Genomic DNA, 25152 nt, shown 5'->3' with positions numbered 1-25152 from the left:
ATGGACAAGACTCCAAATGCATACTTTTTCATGTTAATATACATGTCAGGAATGGCACTCCATGTTTCAAAAACAAGTTTGGTGGGGTGGGGGAGTTTCTCCATATCTCCATTTGTGCTCTTTAACGAGTGTAGTCTTCTGACGGGCGACTTCTTCAATATCCGCCGTCAGTGATTTGAACTTATTTACCCATAAATCTTTATCCGCTATGTCGGCCAGTTCAATTTCTAGATCAGGCTTACCGTTTTTTTCCGTGTATAATGCGCCCCCATGTATAATACGCACCCTAACAATGGCATGTTGATGCTGGAAAAAAGCCTGTACCCATGTATAATACGCACCCAATTATTTTTTTTTTTTTTTTTTAAGTCCCAATGATCGTCACACGCAGGGAGGCAATGGGTCCCATTTTTATAGTCTTTGGTATGGTCTTAACTAGGCTGGATGTATTTTTTTTTGTTGGCGTTGATTTCTCCGACTGCCCGTAAAGGCACCACCGCGATCAGATGAAAAGAGAGGAAAGTGACGTGCGGACATGTGAAAAAGGCGGCTCTGTATGGGAGAGACGTTGAAGAGGAATAAAAACACCCTTGGAAACCAAAACTTGCCCCTCGTCGTGACTCGGAGCCGCAACAAATGTTTCGGATTTGTGTAGGGTACATTGTGACAGCAAACGAGCAGGTGATCGAGCAAGCGTCTGATACGAGAGCATTGCGTTCGTATGGAGCGTGTTTGAAGTGAACAGCAGAGACGAAAGGAACAAGGCAAAGTGTTGTGAAATAAAATATTACCTGTAATACGCATTTTGTTATTTGCTGATTGTATTAAACTATCACATTCATTGTCAGTCAAGAAGAGAAGAGGACTATTATCCCTTCTTTGACGAAATGACCAGAGCACAGTACAAACACACTATTGTTCTTTCGGTATTTATTCAACCCACATCCTTTCACAACATGACAAGAAGAGAACAATACATAAATCAATACTCGTACCATGATTTTCTTAAAAAAATAAAAAATAAATAAAAAAATTAAAAAAAAAAAAATTTAAAAAAAATTGTACCCATGTATAATGCGCACCCCAGATTTTAGGACAATAAATTAGTTAAATTTTGCGTATTATACACGGAAAAAAACGGTATATTGTTGGTTGAAAAAAGGGGAAAGTTCTCACTTGACACATTTTCACCTTTTTGTTGAAACAATTTGCTTTCTATTTTATAAACTGATAAACCCATCATTGAACAACATAAGTTAACACTACCGTAATCTTCGGACTATAAGTCGCGTTTTTGTTTCATAGTTTGGGTGGGGGGGCGACTTATAATAAGGAGCGACTTATATGTGGTTTTTTTCAAAAGTGAAACCGCGATAAACGAACCGCGATGTAGCAAGGGATTACTGTAATTTGAATTTCAAGTGACGTCAGCAGCGCGACGCGGCGTGGCGCGGCGGTTGTTTACATAAAGGACAAAGATTGATCACGGGATGACGAAGATGACGAAGGACCCCACATACTACCGGCATCATTAGCGGCTTTGTTTCTAAGTGACACGGCGGACGAAGAGTTTGAAGGATTTAAGGATTTGGAGTGACACAGAAGGTTTGAAAAACTATTATGGCTTTTACGCACGCCCGGTCCTATTCTATGGAGCTCTCTTTCACCTCCGTGGATTTAGCAACACAGGTGTGTTTATGTCATGTTAGCATACCTGTCGTTTAGCCTGTTGTTGCTCGTTCATGACTGTTCTTGGTGTTGGATTTTGTCGAATAAATTGCCCCCCAAAATGCGACTTATACTCCGGAGCGACTTATATATGTTTTTTTTTTCACTTTTTTGGGCATTTTATGGCTGATGCGACTTGTACTCCGGAGCGACTTATAGTCCGAAAATTACGGTACTTGGAAAAGTGAAAAGAATACTGTCAATTTAAAACAAAAAGTGCAAATCATTTTATAGCTACACATCCACGTTATGATCAAAATGTATCAGCCTTATGCTATCATAGCCAAAATAAAACATCACCAAAGAACAACTATCATTGGATTGAGAGTATGACACTTGGTCATTGCCATAACTTATCCAAGTACAGCTCGCTGTAGAACCACGAAGGTGGAGCAGCCCCAGAAACAGTCCAGCCCACCAGAGTCAATCCCTCCCACCACAATCAATCCCTCCCTCGCAGACTTCCAAAGCCAGCCTGCCCCCATGTGGAGACAAGTGGTAATCGCTGGATTGAAAAGTGAGCGACTGATTTGATTGACTGAAATGACGTGAATTGTGAGGTTGCTCGCTGACTTCAATTTAATGGCTGTAAGTAACCCAACAAAGCATAAACATAATAAAGTGCTTAAGTGCTTGTTCCTACACACGTCAGTAGGTCGACATAAGCATTCAGTAATTTTTAAATGTTTATCGTACAATGTGCAGTAAATTCACTATACTAGGGCAGGGGTCGGCAACCTGCGGCTCTGGAGCCGCATGTGGCTCTTCAGCCTCCTTATAGCGGCTCCCTTTGGCCTTGACAAAAAAAACAAAAAAACGAACATAAATAAAGAGTATTTCTTAATTCGTTTGTATTCACATATTATTAGTTTATTTTGTTGCGCAGTTATCTTGGAGTTTGAGTTGATACGATCCAATTTTTTAAAAAGCTAGACCTTTTTCTAATTCATAATTTGTCAACAAAATATAGGCTACGTCACATCAACGTCAACATCCCGCGCCTTTACCTGCTGGCAGCTTTTAGATTGTGTGAACCCGTGCGAACCTGTGTGCGAAGTTGTGAACCCTGAATAGCCATGAAAAAAACCTAAAAAAGGAAAGTTTCGGAAGAAAATAGAGAGTTTAATTCAGCGTGGACTTATTGATTTGCATTCACCGCCAACGACGCTGGCTTACCTGTATGCTCTTTCCCTGTCACACCGCTGGACATCGACCCATCCCTGCTGAACACAGTTGCATTCACCGGAGTAAGTAAGCCTGATCTAGAAATTTAACTGGCCGACATAGCGGATAAAGATTTATGGGTAAATAAGTTCAAATCACTGACGGCGGATATTGAAGAAGTCGCCCGTCAGAAGGCTACACTCGTTAAAGAGCACAAATGGAGTGATATGGAGAAACTCCCCCACCCCGCCAAACTTGTTTTTGAAGCATGGAGTGCCATTCCTGACACGTATATTAACATGAAAAAGCATGCATTTGGAGTCTTGTCCATCTTTGGCTCAACATACTTATGCGAGCAATTGTTCTCAAGCATGAACTTCATAAAGAACAAACGCCGTTCCCGCCTCGTAGATGAGAGCCTACAGGCCTGTATGAAGATAAAAGTCACATCCTACAGCCCTGACATAGGGATGATCTGCAGCGAAGTTCAGACACAGAAGTCACATTAAACAGGTAAGAATTAAATCTAATTTAATAAGCTATTACTTTTCCTGGAAAAAAAAATCAGACTCCGAGCTGATGTAGATTTTTTTTGTATGTTCAGGTGCTTCAGTTTATTGCTGGCTGAGCAGAAAACCCGAAGAGGACGAGACCACTGACATGGACTTGTCAAGGACGGTCCTAATTTTACGTTTATTTTTAAAGCTCAGCTAAATGTTTTATTTTAAAGTGGGCTACTTTTTGTTGTATTCAGTGGTTATAACAGCTAAAATAAAAAAAAAAGACGAGAACTTTCAAAAGTTTACAAGTTCTGTTATTTTGTGCGGCTCCCTACAATATTTTTTTGGCAGACAAGGGGTCAAAATGGCTCTTTTGATAATAAAGGTTGCAGACCCCTGTACTAGGGTAACCGACAACCTGCTAATAAGCCTCTCTCTCTCTCTCTCTCTCTCTCTCTCTCTCTCTCGTCTCTCTCTCTCTCTCTCTCTCTCTCTCGCTCGCGCTCTCTCTCTTTAACTTGACACAAACTGAATCAAATCACACTTTATTTTAAATTTGCCACAAATGAATGATTGTACAAATAAATTGGTGAACAATAGGAACAAGTCACCTTCCCTAATGGACTTAGATTAACAGTGAAACTATTGAAAAATCAACTTATTATTATTATTTTACTTTTTTAGCTTCAAGTCACAACAGAGTTCAATAAACTTGTACTTTTTGTTATTTAGCAAACATATTTTACTCAATGTTATGATATAGTACAGTGTATGATATGATCTGTGTTAATTATGTATATTATAATAATAAATGAGAACAATAAATGATAGTTGAGGGCATCGCTGGGGATGTGGGACCGCTTTTCGTGAATCTCCCTACACATTAACTGAGGTGATGCTGATGTCACCGTCGATCTCCAACTCTGAAATGTGCTGCAGGTGAGTGAAACGATGCCTGTAGGTGTGAGCTTGCATTCCGTTCGCCATGATCCTGAAGGAATGCTTCTCACAACAGATGGTTAGCTAAACAAAAAAAACAAACACAGTTTTGTTGTTACACAGTCAAATTTCTATTTTCAAGATAAGAACAAAATAACTTGGAGTGGATTGCAAATCACCACTGAGATGGCAAATGTAAATAAGGAGCATGAATAATAGTGATAGTATTCTATACATTTTTACAAATTCAACTTAAAGATAATAATAATAATTCATGCAAGACAGTCCAATTTAGCATATTTTAATGCTAGAAGTGACTGTGCTATCATGTGACTTTACATGACACATGACATACAGTATAATAGAGATGATGGAATAGCTATGGGCAGATAACAATGGAGTAACATACCGTGAAAGGCTGTTCCTTGTGAAAGGGCATTGGACCATCACGTTCCTCTGAGTCCCACTTTTCCCCGTGTTTGGTGTTTCGAACCACAACGTTCTCATTGAAACGTGGATTATAATGTAGAGCAATGCCAATGGGATGGTTCAGGTTAACATTGAATCTGAGATGAAAAATGGAAAAGATTTGATGGACATCATAGGTTATCATAAATCTGATTTTCAGGCACCTTGCTGAGTGGTCACTTTGAGTTGTCATGGTCCAAAAGTCATACAAGATACATCTTACTGGATTTTTTCTCCATTTACATAGCAAATAATTGTTCTATTGAAATGCAATGACATTTACTAAAACATTACATGTTCTTTAGCAAAAGCGTTATTGTCTCTCCGAGCACCCAGGTCAGCGCCCTGCTTCTGTTTACTTGGGACACAGCCACACCCCCAGAGCAATCAGCGCTCATTGCCTGACACCTATTTTTTGTTTACTGATCACCACACCTGCTCCCGGCTCATCAACTCCCCTATTTAAACCCCACACACCAGTCAGTCCTTGCCAGTGCCTGACACCTGTTGGTTCCTTGTGCCTGTTGGCCTTGGTTGTTTTCAGTTGCCAACCTTGTTGCCCGTTCAAACTGATTGACTACGCCCGAACACCGCCTGCCCCAACCAATTGCTCGTCTCAGACCACAAATTCGCCTCATGTCCTGCTCGCTTTTTGGTGCGACCTACTGCCCGTTCTCGACTACGTCAACGCCTCGCCCTTCTGCCACGCTGCGCTGCAAAGCACCCGCTTTCCACTTCCGCTCTCCCTCATTTCAATAAACAAAGCGTGACACTCTTGGTCGTTCTGCCTGATTTGTTACAGTTACGTTAAGTTTGTTCCCCCTTTTAAATATCCAAACAAATTGAAAGCCAAACATTCTCCAGAGTGAGTTTAGTGCCGATTCAAAATTTCTGTGTAATTCTATACTGTATTAAACATATAGTCATAGTACGCACTCATTTTGGGGCCAATGAATAGTTTTGAACCGCAGTTCACTTTTGTTCAAGGATGCCAGGTTTTCTTTTTTGTTTGGGGAAACAAAAGAACTAGTATGAACTTTTCATTTATTTAACAATGAACTTAGTTCATAAAATTCCAATTATGAACTATGAACTGATCAAATTAATTTTAAAATTTGTGAACTGAACTTTGAACTAGTTCATGTAGAAAAAGAACTTTCGCAACACTGATAGATAGGCACAACAATTAATCTAAACCACTAATCCTCATCAGCCTATCGCAGCTGTCTTTGGGCTTTTAACTTGTTAAAAAAATGAAGCTTTTTAACTGATAATGGCTAACCTTGTGGCGTTAGGGTGAACAGTTCCTTGGATAGTAATGAGTCGTCCCGTCTTAAATCCTCCACTGATGATGGCCTTGTATGGAACACTCTATAATCATATAACAGTAGTCAGCAAAACAGAATAACAAGCTACCGTTTTTTTCCGTGTATAATGCGCCCCCATGTATAATACGCACCCTAAAAATGGCATGTTGATGCTGGAAAAAAGCCTGTACCCATGTAGAATACGCACCCAATTTTTTTTTTTTTTTTTTTTTTTTTTTTTTAAGTCCCAATGATCGTCACACACGCAGGGAGGCAATGGGTCCCATTTTTATAGTCTTTGGTATGGTCTTAACTAGGCTGGATGTATTTTTTTTTGTTGGCGTTGATTTCTCCGACTGCCCATAAAGGCACCACCGCGATCAGATGAAAAGAGAGGAAAGTGACGTGCGGACATGTGAAAAAGGCGGCTCTGTATGGGAGAGACGTTGAAGAGGAATAAAAACACCCTTGGAAACCAAAACTTGCCCCTTGTGACTCAGAGCTGCAACAAACGTTTCGGATTTGTGTAGGGTACATTGTGACAGCAAACGAGCAGGTGATCGAGCAAGCGTCTGATACGAGAGCATTGCGTTCGTATGGAGCGTGTTTGAAGTGAACAGCAGAGACGAAAGGAACAAGGCAAAGTGTTGTGAAATAAAATATTACCTGTAATACGCATTTTGTTATTTGCTGATTGTATTAAACTATCACATTCATTGTCAGTCAAGAAGAGAAGAGGACTATTATCCCTTCTTTGACGAAATGACCAGAGCACAGTACAAACACACTATTGTCGGTCAGTCCTGTTGTTGGTTTTGTTGTACCATGATTTTCTTAAAAAAAAATAAAATAAAATTCAAAAAAAATAAAATTTCAAAAAATTTGTACCCATGTATAATGCGCACCCCAGATTTTAGGACAATAAATTAGTTAAATTTTGCGCATTATACACGGAAAAAAACGGTAAGTGAATTTTTGTTTCATTGTCATTATTCAACGGTAACACTTTCTACAGTACACAAGCCTTGGATGTCCCGCTGTCTCAAAAAATACTATTACAAATGTACTTTAATATTGTGTGTGCAACTCTGCTGTACATGACTGTAAAATAGTTTTAACAGACTCACAAAGAATGCGGGAACAAATCCTGGTTGTGATGGAAATCCAGGTTGCGGGGGGAATCCTGGACAAGGTGGAAATCCTGCCTGGTTTGGATATGTTACATGTGAAGGAAAGGTGGGCTGAGGAGGAAATCTGGGCTGGGCAGGAAATGCTGGCTGTCCAGCGAACTAAAAGCAATACATAAGTGGTTAGACTCAAAATTGCTTTAGTAAATTTACGAGTTTTTAATCATGTTGTTACCATTGGGTTACTGAAGGTTATGGAGGAAATGTCCACTTTTCCATCAATTGCGATGGTATTCACTTGGAAAAATGAAATACGATGTTTATACTCCATGAAGTGAGTGCCATTGATGTTCATCTAGAGGCGAAAAATATGAAATTATAAACTACTTTGTACTGCAGGGACAAATTTGCCGAAATTATGATGAAAAGGTTTTAACCTGGTAGGAATCGCTGGTGACTCTGATGAGCAGGTTGAAGGCAGAGCCAGTGGGTAAAGGAAAGTTTTGCTTTCTTTCTTCTGTACCCCAACGACCATTGCGGAAGGTATTGGCAACAACATAGCCAGGAAGACTGTCATACCGTGGGTTGAAATGGAGCGCAATGTTCGCATTTGTATTAGAGCCGCACTGTAAATTCACATGGAACCTAAAAAGCAACACCATAGCAGTTGACAAAGCTTTTACGTAGCTGGTTGTACAACTGTGTTTTTATCGCTGAAAATGCAGATACTGAAATAAGGAGAGGGTTTAACCCAGGGGTGGGCAAACTACGGCCCGCGGGCCACATCCGGCCCACGGGACCGTTTAATCCGGCCCGCCAACCCTGAATTAATTGTATTATTAAACTTTTTTTTTTGTCATTTTGCCTGCAATGACTGCGTTTCCCAGATGGGGAACCGCTCGCCTGCGCATTTACTACCGGAAGCCGTGTCAGAAAGCTCGGTGCACACTCACAAGTGCGTGTACGTACGTACTCAGTAGTACGGACATGGCGCACTCGCGCTCTATTTGTATCAGTCCCGAATTTAGAGCGTGGGCTGTGACGACAGCATTCTTGTAATTCGCTCGCTGAGCTTTCAGATACAGTTTTACGCTAAAGCCACCCACAAACATTCCCCTGGAATCCTTCCATTAAAATGAGTGGCCCGAAGAAAAGAAGTGAGTGCCGAATGTTAAAAGAGTGGCCAATTTGGCTCGACGTACGCGACGTGACGTTCAGCCACATCAACCCGTCACAGATCGAGGTAAACGGATCTCTCCTAAGAGTTTGATGTGATCTCATAAGATAAACATTTTTCATTAATCTGACCTGCAGGCACTGAAGTGATGGAGACTGTTATTCATAATAATAGTGTCGTATTTTATGAGAATCACTGATAGCAGTTTTTTAGTGATTTTTTTTTAATGCTGTTAATAAATGCATTTGTTTTCAAAAAACTTGTTTGGAATATCCATGCTTTACTACCTACTAAAGGCCAAAATCTTTTATGCAATGACCTTTACAGGTCGCTTATATTACTTCACACAAACACTACGTCCATCTGCTCCTGGTTCGGCCCTCCGGTCCAAATTTAGAACCCAGTTCGGCCCGCGAGTCAAAAAGTTTGCCCACCCCTGGTTTAACCTGTCAGCTCCAGGTTGGACCCATCCACTGATGGTGATGGATTTGCCCACCTGGAGACCACCATTAATGGAACCAGTGAAGGGAATTCTCTATAAGGAGAACGGTTTCTGGATTAAATAAATCAAAATGCAAAACAAAAAAATGATGCACAAGGCTGCGCATTAACATTTGCGTAGTGAACAAACAAAAGTGGGCGTCAGTATGTGTACCTGTGTTTTAAAATACCGTTAAATCGCTTTTTTCAGCGGGAAATTGTAGCACTGAGATACTTTTTTAATACAGTTCTATCACATAAGTGCCAATGTTGGTTCATTTTACCCTCCCTTTAGGTATTATCTACCAAACTGCAACCGTACGTTCAGTGGGTAGATTCTGTTTTGTTCTATATAATTAGGTAGATTGAGAGGTATAATAAATGTCACGTATGAAATGCGGAACAAAACATGTCTTTTTTTCTCCCAACCTTTGTAACTTCGAAAACTCCGTAATTGTATGCCTGCTGTCTGTTTCTGCCGCAACCCGACACTTACTTCATAAGCACTGTAGTCAGTCACGAACTGTTAAACTGCTGAAGGCGCGCAAAGACAACCGAGTGAGTACGTAACTGAATGTTAAAACACTCAAACGAGGAGAAGCGACTGCTGACACAGCCAGGCCCTTGAGTAACGGGACAAATTCCAACCCCCTCCCTCTCCTCTCAAATGCTTCACAAGAAAAGACTGGTGTCAGAGCAAAATAAATTCAACAAACAAAAGCCTATTACTCTTACCGGATTATAAAACTGCTGAGGGAAAGCCATCATACAAGGCGGTGTACAGTCGAGTTCGCTTTTTGTGTCGTGGTGAGGATTGTTGTTCAAGTATCAATTCCGCTTAAAAGTTTTGATTTTGTGTAAGTGGGCGGTACTCAACATGCTGGCGTTTTAAACGATTCTTTATTCAGGAAGGATGTGATGTGATGTGAGTGAGGCGACACGACATAACTCCTTTTGTGGATAAAAAATATATATAAAAAAACCTATGTGTATGTAACTGATCTGATTAAATTGTAAGATATGTTCCGTCTGATATATGCCTTTGGCCGTAATATGTGGCCCCCTTCTGTGAGAAATCGGACAGTACAGCAAAATGCAGGGTGAAGCAGACTTTAATGCTGAGGGTAAGGGGAATGGTGGAGAGCTGGAGCGGGAAACGAGCGAGGCTGCGCTCGTCGGGTGTGGGTAGTCTGATGGTAAGCCAGGCGTGGACTGGATGCGGACGGGTGGTCTCCAAGGAGAGCAACTGTGGACTGACAAGGTAGAACTAGACCAGGGGTCACCAACACGTTGTCCGCGGGCACCAGGTCGCCCGTGAGGACCGCATGAGTCGCCCGCAAGACTGTTCTAAAATTAGCTCAAATAGCGGCACTTGTCAGTGAGCTGCATCTATTTATTTTACAGTCAAACCTCGGTTTTCGAACGTCCTGGTTCTTGAACAAATCGGAATTCTAACAAAAAATTCGAGATTTTCTTTGCTTCGGTTGTCGAACAAAATTCGGAGGTCGAACCTCGCGAGATGAGCCGGGAGGACCCGAGAAAACCCGACCGCGTGGCCCGGATGCCGACTGACTCCGTTGTTATGACTCCGTTGTTATTATATTTTCGTTACTTTGAGGATTGTATTAACCCCTAATCATTCCTCCAAAGAAAGCAAGTGGGAGCAGTAAAGCCATCCTAAAACACAAAGACGCTCTTAAAGCAATGCGACAGTGAGCGTCCGGCGCCCTGCGGTTGCGCGATTGGACCAAATTAAGCTCCCTGCGCACTGAGGTCCACTTAAATTTTGGAAAGTACATCAGGACTTTGAAAATATTTTCTAAATTTCAGCGACGGCTCTGTCACAGTAATGCGACCAGCGTGGTGCAGTTGCGCGGTGGGCGACACGCTACGGTTGCGCGGCCAGCGTCGCGCTACGGTTGCGCGTTCGGCGGTGCGCTGCAGTTGCGCGATCGGACAAAATTAAGCTCCCTGCACACTTAGGTCCACTTAAATTTTGGAAAGTACATCAGGACTTTAAAAATATTTTCTAAATTTCAGTGACGGCTCTGTCACAATAATGCGACCAGCGTGGTGCAGTTGCGCGGTGGGCGACACGCTACGGTTGCGCGTTCGGCGGTGCGCTGCAGTTGCGCGATCGGACTAATATGCGCAAATGAAAAAATGCTTAAAAAAGGCGTTTTTTTTTTTTTTTTCTTGAAACGGATTAAATTTTTTTCCATTATTTGTAATGGGAAAATAGATTCGGAATTCGACCGATTCGCTTCTTGAACCGCCTTCTGGAACGGATTGTGGTCTAAAACCAATGTTTGACTGTATTTTTGCTATTCTTGTTAAAATCACGCTTACATGTGAACTGGAAATGACGATAATAACACATAGTGAAAGCCAAATTGAGCAAATTGGCTATTTCAGAAGTCTGTGTCAAACTGGTAGCCCTTTGCCTTAATCAGTACCCAGGAAGTAGCTCTCGGTTTAAGAAAGGTTGGCGACCCCTGAACTAGACAGACAGGACAAGGACCGAATTGTAATGAAACGGGGAGTCAAGCTTACAAGGACCGGTGTGCAAAAGGACATCACGAGACAAGCTGACAAGGGTTGTAGCGCTGGCCGAGCTAATATAGCGTTCCCAATGAGCCCGCAACAGGTGATAGTGATCCTGTTGATTGGGGGGCGTGGCACCGGCGCATGACTCCTTCAGGTTAAAGATCAACTGAAAGTTTATTGACATTTGTGATAACAGGAGCATTGCGACCAATATCTCGTCATTTGAGTGTGACTGGATTCCCCACCCCTCTTGTTTGGTGTTTTTTCAAATTCTTTTTTTTTTAACCTTTGTAAATATTATCCATCCATCCATTTTCTATACCGTTCTGTCCCCATGGGGGTCACGGGCGTGCTGGAGCCTATCCCAGCCGTCACTGGGCAATAGGCAGGGGACACCCTGAACTGGTTCCCAGCCAATCGCAGCTTTGTAAATATTACCGTATTGGCCCGAATATAAGACGACCCTGATTATAAGACAACCCCCTCTTTTTCAAGACTCAAGTTTGAAAAAATACTTTTTGAACACCAAATTGAATTTTTATACAGAAAATAATTACAGTACACCTGAAACAAATGATTATGACAATATATTTGAGAGAAAAAGCATGTTATTTGCCTCATTCAAATCATGCAAAAACTGTCTATCACATCTTAATATCTGAACATGTCAATATGTAAACTAAAGTGCAATCATATTTGTAAATGAATGGCTTCTGGTTTTTGAAATGTAAATAAGAAAACACTCAATAAAGCACATGGAATCAAAAACTTGTTTTCGATCGTGCGTACCGCTCCGTTCCGAAGTCCCGTTGTCCGAATCAAACCTTTTAACTCCGGAGTTGCTCTTCCTTTACTGATGACCTCCTGCTTCGACCGAAAATCCAGAGTTGAAAATCGTGTGGATATGTAATCCTCCATTGTAAAACGAAATGTAAAAACGGGGGGGGGGGAAACCCCAAATGTAAAACGAAATCAATGGACGACTGCTCCTCAGTTGCTCGTTGCAAATTTGAAATGGAGATCTCTTATTCTACAGGTAGGCGCATGAAGCATCCCGGGATCACTAGCACCCCCTGCCATAAGGCTGGAGAACCTTTTTTCGTAGCCTCCGTAAGGTCTCTTTTCAAAGCCGTTTTGTTCATCTTAAACACGACGTTACAGACAGATGAAAAAAAACACTAGATATTCAATACATCAGCTTAACTACAGAAATTAGTTAATATAGCCACAGTGTTTGAACACTTAAACAGCGACATAAAGACAGAGAGCAGTTCTGTCTAACTGCATAGGCCAGTGGTTGGCAACCTGCGGCTCCGGAGCTGCATGCGGCTCTTCAGCCTCCTTATAGCGGCTCCCTTTGGCCTTGACAAAAACTAAAAAAATGAACATAAATAAAGAGTATTTCTTAATTCATTTGTATTCACATATTATTAGTTTATTTTGTTGCGCAGTTATCTTGGAGTTTGAGTTGATACGATCCAATTTTTAAAAAGCTAGACCTATTTCTAATTCATAATTTGTCAACAAAATATAGGCTACGTCACATCAACGTCAACATCCCGCGCCTTTACCTGCTGGCAGCTTTTAGATTGTGTGAACCCGTGCGAACCTGTGTGCGAAGTTGTGTGCGAAGTTGTGAACCCTGAATAGCCATGAAAAAACCCCACAAAAGGAAAGTTTCGGAAGGAAATAGAGAGTTTAATTCAGCGTGGACTTATTGATTTGCATTCACCGCCAACGACGCTGGCTTACCTGTATGCTCTTTCCCTGTCACACCGCTGGACATCGACCCATCCCTGCTTGTTTATTATTATTTATTCATCACTCTTATTTATTCATTGTTTGTGCCTTCTTGTTTTTATTTTTTTTGTGTTGTTTACTTGTATGTATATTGTGTACTATGTCTTGTCCGTGGGATAGTGGGAACGTTATTTCGATCTCTTTGTGTGTCTTGGCATGTGAAGAAATTGACAATAAAGCAGACTTTGACTTTGACTTTGACTTTTGAACACAGTTACATTCACCGGAGTAAGTAAGCCTGATCTAGAAATTGAACTGGCCAACATAGTGGATAAAGATTTATGGGTGAATAAGTTCAAATCACTGACGGCGGACATTGAAGAAGTCGCCCATTAAAGAGCACAAATGGAGTGATATGGAGAAACTACCCCACCCCGCCAAACTTGTTTTTGAAACATGGAGTGCCATTCCTGACACGTATATTAACATGAAAAAGTATGCATTTGGAGTCTTGTCCATCTTTGGCTCAACATACCGTTTTTTTCCGTGTATAATGCGCCCCCATGTATAATACGCACCCTAAAAATGGCATGTTGATGCTGGAAAAAAGCCTGTACCCATGTATAATACGCACCCAATATTTTTTTTTTTCTTTTTTTTTTTAAGTCCCAATGATCGTCACACACGCAGGGAGGCAATGGGTCCCATTTTTATAGTCTTTGGTATGGTCTTAACTAGGCTGGATGTTTTTTTTTTTTGTTGGCGTTGATTTCTCCGACTGCCCATAAAGGCACCACCGCGATCAGATGAAAAGAGAGGAAAGTGACGTGCGGACATGTGAAAAAGGCGGCTCTGTATGGGAGAGACGTTGAAGAGGAATAAAAACACCCTTGGAAACCAAAACTTGCCCCTCGTCGTGACTCGGAGCCGCAACAAATGTTTCGGATTTGTGTAGGGTACATTGTGACAGCAAACGAGCAGTCTGATACGAGAGCATTGCGTTCGTATGGAGCGTGTTTGAAGTGAACAGCAGAGACGAAAGGAACAAGGCAAAGTGTTGTGAAATAAAATATTACCTGTAATACGCATTTTGTTATTTGCTGATTGTATTAAACTATCACATTCATTGTCAGTCAAGAAGAGAAGAGGACTATTATCCCTTCTTTGACGAAATGACCAGAGCACAGTACAAACACACTATTGTCGGTCAGTCCTGTTGTTGGTTTTGTTGTACCATGATTTTCTTAAAAAAAAAAAAAAAAAATTTAAAAAAAATAAAAAAAATAAAAAAATCTTTTTTAAAAATTTAACAAAATTTGTACCCATGTATAATGCGCACCCCAGATTTTAGGACAATAAATTAGTTAAATTTTGCGCATTATACACGGAAGAAAACGGTACTTATGCGAGCAATTGTGTGATGAAATGAACTTCATAAAGAACAAACACCTTTCCCGCCTCGTAGATGAGAGCCTACAGGCTTGTATGAAGATCAAAGTCACATTCTACAGTCCTGACATAGGGAAGATCTGCAGCGAAGTTCAGACACAGAAGTCACATTAAACAGGTAAGAATTAAACATAATTTAATAATTGTACTAAGTTCATTTTGTTTTTACTTGTTAATCACTTAGGTCGAAATAGCCGACTGGTTAGTGACACGGGCTCTCACTCGGTGAGATCATGGTTCGATCCCAGGTGTGAGCATATACCTCAATGTGCTTTTCAGTGGCCTAGTGGTAGCGTGTCCGCCCTGAGACTGGAAGGTTGTGGGTTCAAACCCTGGCCGGGTCATACCAAAGACTATAAAAATGGGACCCATTGCCTCCCTGCTTGGCACTCAGCATTAAGGGTTGGAATTGGGGGGTTAGATCACCAAATGATTCCCGAGCGCGGCACCGCTGCTGCTCACTGCTCCCCTCTCCCCCAGGGGATGGATCAAAATCACACGGGGATGGGTTAAATGCAGAGGACAAATTTCACCACACCCAGATGTGTGTGTGACGATCATTGGGACTTTAATCACTTCACTGGTTCTTTTATCTCAAACACACACACCGACCAATACCTCCTCTGGACATCAGAACATCCCACTATACATAAACTGTCAGTAGTCAGAACACTTTACGAACGCCCTACAATAATCACCGACCCGGAGGACATAACACGGGAAGAAAAACACATACAACACGCACTCATAAAATGTCAGTATCCACAATGGGCAATAACCAAAGGTGCAGAACAGGCAAAAAACAAAAAATACAAAACACAGGGGGAAAGAAAAAAACAAACACGGAAACAAGAACTCAGCGGAATGGTGACGTTGCCGTATGTGAGAGGAATTACGGTCCGCATCAAAAGAGCCATGAAAAAATACAACATAAACACACCTATCAAACCACACACAACACTCCGTCAGATACTGGTTCACCCAAAAGACAGAGTCAACCCGGAAAATAAATGCAACTCTATAAACGAGATCCCATGCAAATCATGCAATAAATCATACATCGGGGAGACAGGGAGGAACTTCATCACAAGAAAAACAGAACAAAAGGAGTGTGAGAAGAAGACAGCAACAAGACAAGAGCAATAAAACAACAAGCAGAACAGGAACACTACAAGTCAGCCATTACCGACCACTGCAAAAGAGAAAATCACATCATGGACTGGGAAAAGGCCAGAGTCATCCGCACCGAAGAAAACAAACATCAGCGTTGGATCAGGGAGGCCATTGAGATCCACAAGCGGGGCCCGAGGACCATCAACAGGGACGAGGGAGCCTACATGCTCTCTACCACCTGGAACAGCATTCTGGAGAGGTGAACGGACAGCAGAGGGCGTGACTCACCTGTCAAATCTGACAGGTGAGCCATGCCATTCCATCAGCTGATAAAGACGCGTCACAACCACACCAGTGACACTCTGATGAAGGCGGAAGTACAAGTCGAAACATGTCAGGTAATGCAACATAAAATATTTTGTTTGAGATAAAAGAACCAGTGAAGTGATCATAATTTAATAAGCTATTACTTTTCCTGGACAAAAAATCAGACTCCGAGCTAATGTAGATTTTTTTTTTTATATGTTCAGGTGCTTCAGTTTATTGCTGGCTGAGCAAAAAACCCGAAGAGGACGAGAGAGCACTGACATGGACTAATCAAGGACGGTCCTAATTTTATGTTTATTTTTAAAGCTCAGCTAAATGTTTTATTTTAAAGTGGGCTACTTTCTGTTGTATTCAGTGGTTATAACAGCTAGAATTAAAAAAAAAGATGAGAACGTTTAAAAGTTTACAAGGTCTGTTATTTTGTGCGGCTCCCTACAATATTTTTTTGGCAGACAAGGGGTCAAAATGGCTCTTTTGATAATAAAGGTTGCAGACCCCTGGTCTAAAGAAATGATTGAAACAATACTGTATACATTGAAGATCACACAACACATAAATTATTAATACTATCGACTACTACTACTGCTACAATACGGTGTACTAGTATGTACTAGAGTCTAGTAACTAGACTATTACTAGATGGGGAGTATTTAACAACTTATTAACGTCTAAATGTCACATTAATCTTTAATTCTCAAATTTCTTTGCCCACACATATTTTATATAAGTGTTGGCCTTGTAAAATATATTCCTTACATCCTGATTTTTAAAAATAGAATCTGTACCCACCATATGCTCTCATCAAATGATTCTTTCTATGTGGTTTACCAAACAGCAGGTTGTTCACCTGTGATATGTGAGATGCATTGTTATGACACCCCTTAGCAACAGTTTTTTCTCCTTCACAAAGGTTGAGAGTCATATTACATTACCTCTGTGACAGACGAGAGCTGGGGAAGCTCCTCCTTCATGGAATGTGACTATTGTGATTTAGTCAGGGCAGAAATGCAAATGTGAAGTGAAATTGATTTAAACGGCATTGCCCTGCAGATTTCAACACAATACTGCTACAGTTCTGACTCATTGGGATACTCGTTGTTGTGGAGTCTGGCACTTTTGAAAACAGAGAATGTCTGTTCAGTATCCATCTTTGTTCGGAAACACTGTTGTCCAGTCCAGTATACTAGTCTTGTCCAGCAGGTGTCAGCCGTTGGCCGCTCAGGCTGGTGCAATGGGAGCAGACACCGATGGTAAGCAGTTAGCTACAAGCCAGGCTACCTTCAGAGCTGCACACTTGAACGGGTTACGAGCGCTCCTCAGTTTGCTGAAGACAACAGTGAGTATTCTGCCTTTGATATGTACGAATTGTGCGTAGGGAGCAGGCATTTCGGTAGGCAGCAGTGTAGAGCAATGGTATTGGGCAGGCGGACTGGATTATGTTCACAATTCAATGCGTTCCAGGTTTAAAAAAAAAAAAAAAAAAAAGAGGACAGAAACTAAGACAGTGACTTTACTGACTCACGCTAGGAGCCTATCCTATTTATTCATTGAAAGTTGAACAAAACTGTCACTAAGATACTGACTTTGCTTGTGGATCTTGTTGGTCTGCAATGAAATGGGTTTTGTTTAACATTATTGTGCTTCATCAATAGTCCCTACCTACAGTAGCTGGCCTAGCTAACATAGCCGAAAGGCTACACCTTTAGCGCTGTCATTCTTTGTGTACCGTTGGTTGCATGCACATTGCACACAGTGGTCCTTAAAAAAAAGAAAAATCAACAATGTCGTTTTGTTTACTTGTGCGTACCAGGTGTTGGCATCCTTTTGCCTGCAGCTCACTAAGTAGCTAAATAGGCGAGAGCTTAACGAACAGCAGGCGCTGGGTTAATGTCGAGTTTATTAAAGAGAGACTCTTGCCTAATTGTGTTATGCATTGTTGGCCTGGGTGGGGTAAAAGATTCAAGAGAATAAAAAAAAAAAAATACTCCTGACCCACCCCCACTCCAACATAAACATTAAAGCACACCGTTCTACTGGAAAATAATGCAATGATAAGCATCGGTTAACCACAGGGATTAATCAAACATAAGGAATAAAAATGCTGTGTACTTGTCATTATGAATATTTGTACAGTACATCCGCTGAACTCTGGGATTGTTGTTTGTGTGTGTGTCTGTCACGAATGGTTGGTATGTGACAGGATGGTTGTGTATCTGGAAGAACAATCTCAACCGGATTTTTTTTTCTTCTATGGTGAGACTACAAGTAGAGGCAAGAATGTGTTTTACTCATGGAAAGGCTCTCCCAAGGGCATTTACTAGGCTACTTACATGTTGGTTGTCTGCTTTAATTAAGGATGTCTGTGATGACTTCCTGATTCGGTTTTGAAATTTTGTCAGTTAAAAAGATTACTTGTTTTTATGCTGCAATAGAGGCAGATTTACATAAATCTCTACAGTGTAACTGGATGAAAACAATACTTTACAATTTTTTAACACATTCATTTATTTATGCTGTTGTTTTTACCACATTTCCTCCTTCAATATGGTGGGTCAGCATTTAACTAGTATTCCTAGTTTTGCAGGGCAAGAGGGCTCGGCTCCTCCGAAACATAGACATACTTTAAATGACTATCTGTACGTCCTTTGATGTGGTGTGACTTAAACTGTAAAAGTGGTGCAAATGGATTTGTGGACTTTTATTTGGATCCCTATCCACAATACCGTAGCTATTCGCTTCATCAGGTTTTAGTTGCTTATTGGCAGTTTTCAGTTGAAAAAAACAGGCACTGCATGATAATGTGTAATGGTTTAAGGTTTGTAACTGGCTGTGCCAATATGTATGGCTGACACAAATTACTGCGAATTGCTCATTGATGAGGTAGATTTGACTTCGCCACATCCTTAATGAGGTTTTTACAAGTTTAGAATCAAGTTTTTAGGATAGATGCTGAAATCATTTTATTGATTGATTGATTGATTGATTGAATATTTATTGATCCCCAGGGGTGGGGAAATTCAAGCCCTAGCAGTATCCATACCACAGAGTGGGTATACAAAAGACACACAGATGGTATAAGCGCAACTCAACAGGCTCTCATAAGGCTGCCACACAACGGCGCCCACTCCCAGTTTGGTCGGTATTGTATCCTAATCTGACAGCTGGGATAGGCTCCAGCACACCCGCGACGTGGGGACAAGCAGTACAGATGATGGATGGATATGTTGCAATTAGCACCAATCTACGTCTATCAAGTGCAGTTTAAACTAGGGCGCACTTGTCCAAAAGTACAGGGAGAGTGAGGCTAAAGGTTTTTTTCTTGCTATAGACTGGAAACATTTTGGTTTGACATCAAAACATGACATGGAGGAAAGGATTTATTATTATTTTTTATTTTATTTTTTTTTTAAAAACAGGTAGATCTGAATCCTGACAGATACCGGTGGTGTAACGGTATATGCTGCTGCCTTTAATACAGACTCTGTGAATTCAGTTCATGGCCGCTAAAACCCACAAAAAATGGGAAGGGCATCCGGCTTAAAAACTGTGCCAAAGAATTCATGCTAATTACTAGTTGTGGTGGTCCTTGATGGGACGGACCGAAAGTCACAGCAACGACATAATTCAGAGCAGTGGTACCCAACTTTTCCTTTGAGCAAAGGAAAATTAATGGTGCACTGTCAAATATAAAATGGCACAAGATAGTGGAATAATGATGATCTTCTGTCAATTTACTCAAAAATTTAAGAACTCAATATGAAATTAGTGTCTGTTTAAGTGAATACTAAGCTGATACGTTCGCTGAAAGCCATGACCTATTTCTGTCATATGAATTGCAATAGATTGATCCACAGGTTTATTGTTATTTCTGCTATCGAATGAAAGAGCATTCAACTGTTCGCCATTCACATAGAAGGATCACCAAAGACAATTTTGTAACTAATAAATAACAATTTTCTGACAAATTAAGGGACAGTTCTCGCAGCACCCCTGTCTTTCTCTCTCTGCACACTAGGGTGCCATGGCACCCTGTTCGAGAAATAGTGATAGAAGTAGGGGTGCACAGTAGAGACAGACTGATGTAATGTATGACTTTGCCTAAAGGTATAGATTTGGAACCTACCATTCTATCATGCTAATACTTATGTCTCTTCTATTTATTAATATTCATCAGTATGTCTTTGTATGGGCGGCACAGGGGTCGCGGGCGTGCTGGAGCCTATCCCAGCAGTCATCGGGCAGTAGGCACACAGAGACGAACAACCATCCGCACTCGCACTCACACCTACGGGCAATTTTGGAGTGCTCAATCGGCCTACCAAGCATGTTTTTGGGATGTGGGAGGAAACTGGAGTGCCCGGAGAAAATCCACGCAGGCACGGGGAGAACATGCAATCTTCACACTGGAAGAGCCAAAGGTGGAATCGAACCCACACCCTCCTAACTGTGAGGCGGATGTGCTAACTAGTGCACCATATGCAATTGTTTCACATGGCCTTCAATCAAGGATTCCCTCCCTCCCTCCCTCCCTCCCTCCCTCCCTCCCTCCCTCCCTCCCTCCCTCCCTCCTCAAGACTGTCACAATGATGTCAATCAATTTTCAGACTGCCTCATTCTTTTGACTTTTAACCTGAATGTATATGTACCGTAATTTTCGGACTATAAGTCGCGGTTTTTTTCATAGTTTGGGTGGGGGGGCGACTTATACTCAGGAGCGACTTATATACATATATATGTTTTTTTTCACTTTTTTGGGCATTTTATGGCTGGTGCGACTTATACTCCGGTGCGACTTATAGTCCGAAAATTACGGTATATAAGAATGTATTAATTTTGCTGACAGTCAGCGTATACTGAACTGAGCCAAAAACCGTGACCCAGAAAACGGAATATGGATCTTCAGTGATTGTGAAGCCATTTAGCATTAGCATTGACAATATTTACAAGTTGTCTTTGTCTCTATTTATTTTCAGGCACTTGTCCTGGCTGGATAAAAGTATATTAGTGGAATCTTTCTCTGAAAAAGAACAAAGCCATATTGGCAGGAAACAGCAACATGTTCAATCTGATGAAAAAGGATAAGGAGAGGGAATCGGGAAGGAAGGAAAAGAAAGACAAAAAGGAGAGAATGTCTGCGGCAGAGCTGCGAAGCCTGGAGGAGATGAGCATGCGGCGAGGTTTCTTCAACTTGAAAAGAGAAGCAAAGCGTGAGTCCAAGCACAAGGTGGAGATCTCCAACCCAATTCCTATCAAAGTGGCGAGCGGCTCGGAACTCACTCTGACTGACATTGAATCAGACGGCCTGAGCAACAGAAGCAGTATGGTTCTGGATGAGCAGCTGAGCGCTGCTAGCTCCACTGATGACCTGAAGGGTGAGGGCGGAGGTCAGGATCATCGCAATTCTGTACGAGATCGCGTAGCTCACTTTGGCTCACTGGCCAAACAAAACTCCTCACAGATGGGACAAATGATAAAGCGGTTTTCCTTTTCCCAAAGAAGCAAGGAAGAGAGCCTTTCAGAATGTTCCACCCCATCAGGCCAGGACTCCGATTCTCCACAAGTGGAGAGCAAAGTCTTCAATATGTTGCGCAAACATAGCCTCAACCAACATACTGCAAAACCCATTGCCAGACAGTTTTCCATTCCAGAGGTCGTTGACAAGACATTCCCTGCTCAATTACATCTACCAGCTGTTGTTGCCCCAACACCACCTGAGACACGTGAGCTGATACTCCAGCGTCGCAACACAGGCGATTTTGGATTTTCTTTGCGTCGTACTACCATGCTGGACTGCAGCCCGGACGGTGGAGTCTACAGGCGGGTAGTTCACTTTGCTGAGCCTGGTGCTGGCACAAAGGATCTGGCGCTTGGTCTGGTGCCAGGAGACAGACTGGTGGAGATAAATGGCCGCAATGTAGAGAACAAGAGCCGGGATGAAATTGTTGAGATGATCCGCCAATCTGGTGACACCGTACGACTGAAAGTGCAGCCAATCCTGGAGCTGAGTGAGCTGAGCTGCTGTTGGCTAAGGAACACAGAGGAACTTCGGAGTCAGGTTAGACATGTGAACTTTACTGTTAATTTTGCATAACTATAACCTCTGTGCTGCTGTCACCTTTGCCTAATAATATACTTCGCGCGGCATCAGCTTTGTGTGCCTCAGAGGAGCATATTGATCTTTTTACCCAATCTTTTCATAAATAAAGTCCTGTTGAGTCCCCATATTGTCTGCCAGCTGGAGTCTCTGCTCCTACTTTTTTGTCACCTGCATTTTCCCCCTGGTGTCATGGGTGCAGATGGGCCACCATGTTGTCACGGGACAAATATTGTGTCTCCAAAGTCAATATATACCCTATTGGCCCGAATATAAGACGATATTTTTTGCATTGAAAGAAGAGTGAAAAGTGGGGGTCGTCTTACATTCGGGGTCTAGACATTATATATCTTTAAAGCGAATGCTGAACTTAACTCCCCAGGCCAAAGTGAATCCCTGTCACAAAGAATAAAAATAAAAGTAGCGGTAGCACGAAGAAGAAAAATAAAAAATAGCGGTAAGAAAGAAAAGAGAAAAAAATAAGAGAAGAGATAACAAAAATGGAGAAACAGTAGGTTTACTTACATTTCAAAAACCAAAAGCCATTCATTTACAAATGTGATTGCACTTTAGATTACATATTTAAATGTTCAGATATTAAGATGTGATAGACAGTTTTTGCATGAATGAGGCAAAATAACATGCTTTTTCTCTTGAATATTTTGTTATAATAATTTGTTTCAGACGTACTGTAATTATTTTCTGTATAAAAATTGAATTTGGTGTTCAAAAAGTCTTTTTTTAAAACTTGAGTCTTGAAAAAGAGGGGGTCGTCTTATAATCAGGGTCGTCTTGTATTCGGGCCAATACGGTACTTTAGTATTTCGTTTCAGGCATAATTTGGACAGACCTGTGGTCATTAGCGTTTGCCAGGCTAACTAAGCATATCATATCACTAAGCATATCATATCAGCATATCATTTCCTAGCCAACTGAGATTGGAGCACAGTTACTTAATTAAGTTTTTTTGATCCTTGAAGTTCAGTGTCAGTTTGAGAAGCTTTATGGTCATCACTCTAAGTATAATGCAATGTACACCATCCATGGCAAGTTTCTCGAAACGGCATCTGTTCTTGACAAACCAAGTACAGTGAAACCTCTACTTTACGAACTTAATTTTCTGAAAGTAATGACGACCAGCTATAGGAATAGGTGCTTGAGAGACGGGGTTCAGGGGGGGAGGGTGGAAGAATCATGTAACGTGCCTAATTTCTAAGTTCGCTACACCCGCTTCTGACTACGATCACTGCTTTTTGCACTAGCTTTCTTAGCAGTTGTTTGACTACAAAAACTACGGCTTAACTATGGATGAATTTGTCACTACTATGCAAACGCATGCCAAGACAATCACAGGAAGTGGTCAAGCAAAGGGGAGAGGCATGAACACACGCGTCACAACGTCACCAGGCGCTCACGGGCAATGTTCCCTCTAATTTTTCATGTATCTGGGCATACACCCAAGCTCCCTGAGCAAACTGAGGACTACTGTGAGCAACATCAGATATGCATGCTTTATTTTTAAATAAGTAATTTGGTCCACTTAAAAAGAGACAAAAATCTGAAAAATGGGATGTGTAGATGTTATACAGTATGTGAGAGTCCTGCTTTGGCCATGGGAAGAGTCCTGCTTTGGCCATAGGAAGAGTCCTGCTTTGGCCATGGGAAGAGTCCTGCTTTGGCCATGGGAAGAGTCCTGCTTTGGCCATGGGAAGAGTCCTGCTTTGGCCATGGGAAGAGTCCTGCTTTGGCCTGGCTGAGGGTCCTGTTCTGGAAGATATGAGACATATACACCTTTCAGACATAACATTTTGCTCACATTAAAACATTCACATTTTGCACAATGACTTGTGCTGTAGGTTGTGATACAGTGCAAATTCCTGTAACACTTTGTCTGTAAAATATCTAATTACACAGTTTTTCTTGGCATTTCTACTACCCATAAATGATCTAATAGTAACAACATTTAATGATTAACATCCATAAAGACACAATCTTAATAACCGTCACTAGAATATGCACAAATCTGACTTAAATTTGACCTTATTTTTCACGTCTGTCCTTCTCACTTCTCCAATGGTTGTACACTTTGTCCAGGTTGATGGCTTTGTCTGCTTCTTGCTTTGACTTTATGCGCATCAGCTGGTCCAAATGTGTCACTTCAAGACGATTTCTGGATTTTGTTTTGATATGATTCATTAAACTAAATCCTCTTTCACAGTCGGCACTGGAAGCTTGAAATGTAGCACAAATATCCACAAGCTGTGAGATCTCCTTTAGCTCCTCACATCTAAGTAGACCTTTCTCACTTGAAAAAGAAAACATCTCACCCAATTTCACCGCTTTTTCTTCAATTTGCACATACTCCGACAGCCATTCCATCTTAAAAGAACTGCATTTCTTTGTTACTGTGGCTTGGTGAGTGGATGTATCGCTGCCTGTTCGTTTCGCCATGATGCGGGGTTTGTATTAGCATCAATTAACCTGCTAGCTAACCTGCACGGCGCATATAGGCAGGGCCCAGACGCAAGCACCGTCAATGCCATGATTGGCTTCGTACCGTAAGTGAACCGTATCGTATCATTGGCTGGACACCTGTCACTCACTGAGTGAGAAACAAAAAAAACAATATTATTGGGCGAATTAATTAGATTAGGTCTAATATTAATATAATATTATAATTGATATAATATATTATAATAATATATTATAATCTAATATTAATTAATACGTTATGTTAATGTTGTTTATGCGCTGGATAGATTTTCTTGTGCGCTGAGAATGTGCGGGCAGTGCGCGATTGCGCACGCGCGCAGCTTAGAGGGAACATTGCTCACGGGTTCAAATGTCGAATTTGGTTTATAAGTGGAGACACAAAACCTTGAGGCTCCGTATTGTATCTCGAAAGTATAGATGTTCGTAAGTACAGGTTTCACTGTAGCAGAAGGCGAGCTACTGCCACCACTGATGAAAACACCAAATACAGTAGAGCACA

The 25152-nt window shown here is 41.4% G+C and overlaps 2 protein-coding genes and 2 long non-coding RNA genes across 10 annotated transcripts in view; 2 read left to right on the top strand and 2 right to left on the bottom strand.

The window, feature by feature from the left end:
* Positions 1–2452: 2452 nt before the first annotated feature.
* Positions 2453–3160, bottom strand: LOC119132909. The gene is made up of 3 exons (XR_005099995.1): positions 2905–3160; positions 2736–2794; positions 2453–2523 (listed from the first exon to the last, which is right to left on the bottom strand). It is a non-coding gene; the product is annotated as an uncharacterized LOC119132909 (long non-coding RNA).
* Positions 3161–3952: 792 nt separating this feature from the next.
* On the bottom strand, positions 3953–9726 carry LOC119132873 (galectin-9-like). The gene is made up of 8 exons (XM_037268459.1): positions 9626–9726; positions 8857–8945; positions 7671–7878; positions 7469–7588; positions 7249–7395; positions 6082–6170; positions 4741–4897; positions 3953–4415 (listed from the first exon to the last, which is right to left on the bottom strand). The coding sequence occupies exons 1-8, from the start codon at positions 9656–9658 to the stop codon at positions 4269–4271; spliced, it is 990 nt and encodes a 329-aa protein (XP_037124354.1). The 5' UTR covers positions 9659–9726; the 3' UTR covers positions 3953–4268.
* A 6375-nt stretch (positions 9727–16101) lies between these two features.
* On the top strand, positions 16102–16470 carry LOC119132923. The gene is made up of 2 exons (XR_005100009.1): positions 16102–16137; positions 16270–16470. It is a non-coding gene; the product is annotated as an uncharacterized LOC119132923 (long non-coding RNA).
* Positions 16471–17254: 784 nt separating this feature from the next.
* myo18ab (myosin XVIIIAb) overlaps positions 17255–25152 on the top strand; it is a 183696-nt gene continuing 175798 nt past the window's right edge. For all 7 annotated transcript variants that reach the window (XM_037268375.1, XM_037268374.1, XM_037268371.1 and 4 more), the window contains exons 1-2: positions 17255–17402; positions 21040–22121. In XM_037268375.1, the coding sequence (XP_037124270.1) occupies positions 21123–22121 (999 nt within the window). In that variant the 5' untranslated portion in view covers positions 17255–17402; positions 21040–21122. The remainder of the gene's footprint in view (positions 17403–21039; positions 22122–25152) is intronic.

The sequence above is a fragment of the Syngnathus acus genome, chromosome 13 (assembly GCF_901709675.1).
Source record: "Syngnathus acus chromosome 13, fSynAcu1.2, whole genome shotgun sequence".
Classification (NCBI taxonomy): domain Eukaryota; kingdom Metazoa; phylum Chordata; class Actinopteri; order Syngnathiformes; family Syngnathidae; genus Syngnathus; species Syngnathus acus.
This window is presented reverse-complemented; position numbering and strand designations above follow the sequence as displayed.

Coding starts and splice junctions, on each gene's coding strand:
- LOC119132873 (XM_037268459.1), bottom strand. CDS start 9,658: ATGATGGCTTTCCCTCAGCAGTTTTATAATCCG. Junction 8,946..9,625: donor CTCAGCAGTTTTATAATCCG/GTAAGAGTAATA, acceptor TTCTCCTTATAG/AGAATTCCCTTCACTGGTTC. Junction 4,898..6,081: donor GTTCACCCTAACGCCACAAG/GTTAGCCATTAT, acceptor TTTTCATCTCAG/ATTCAATGTTAACCTGAACC.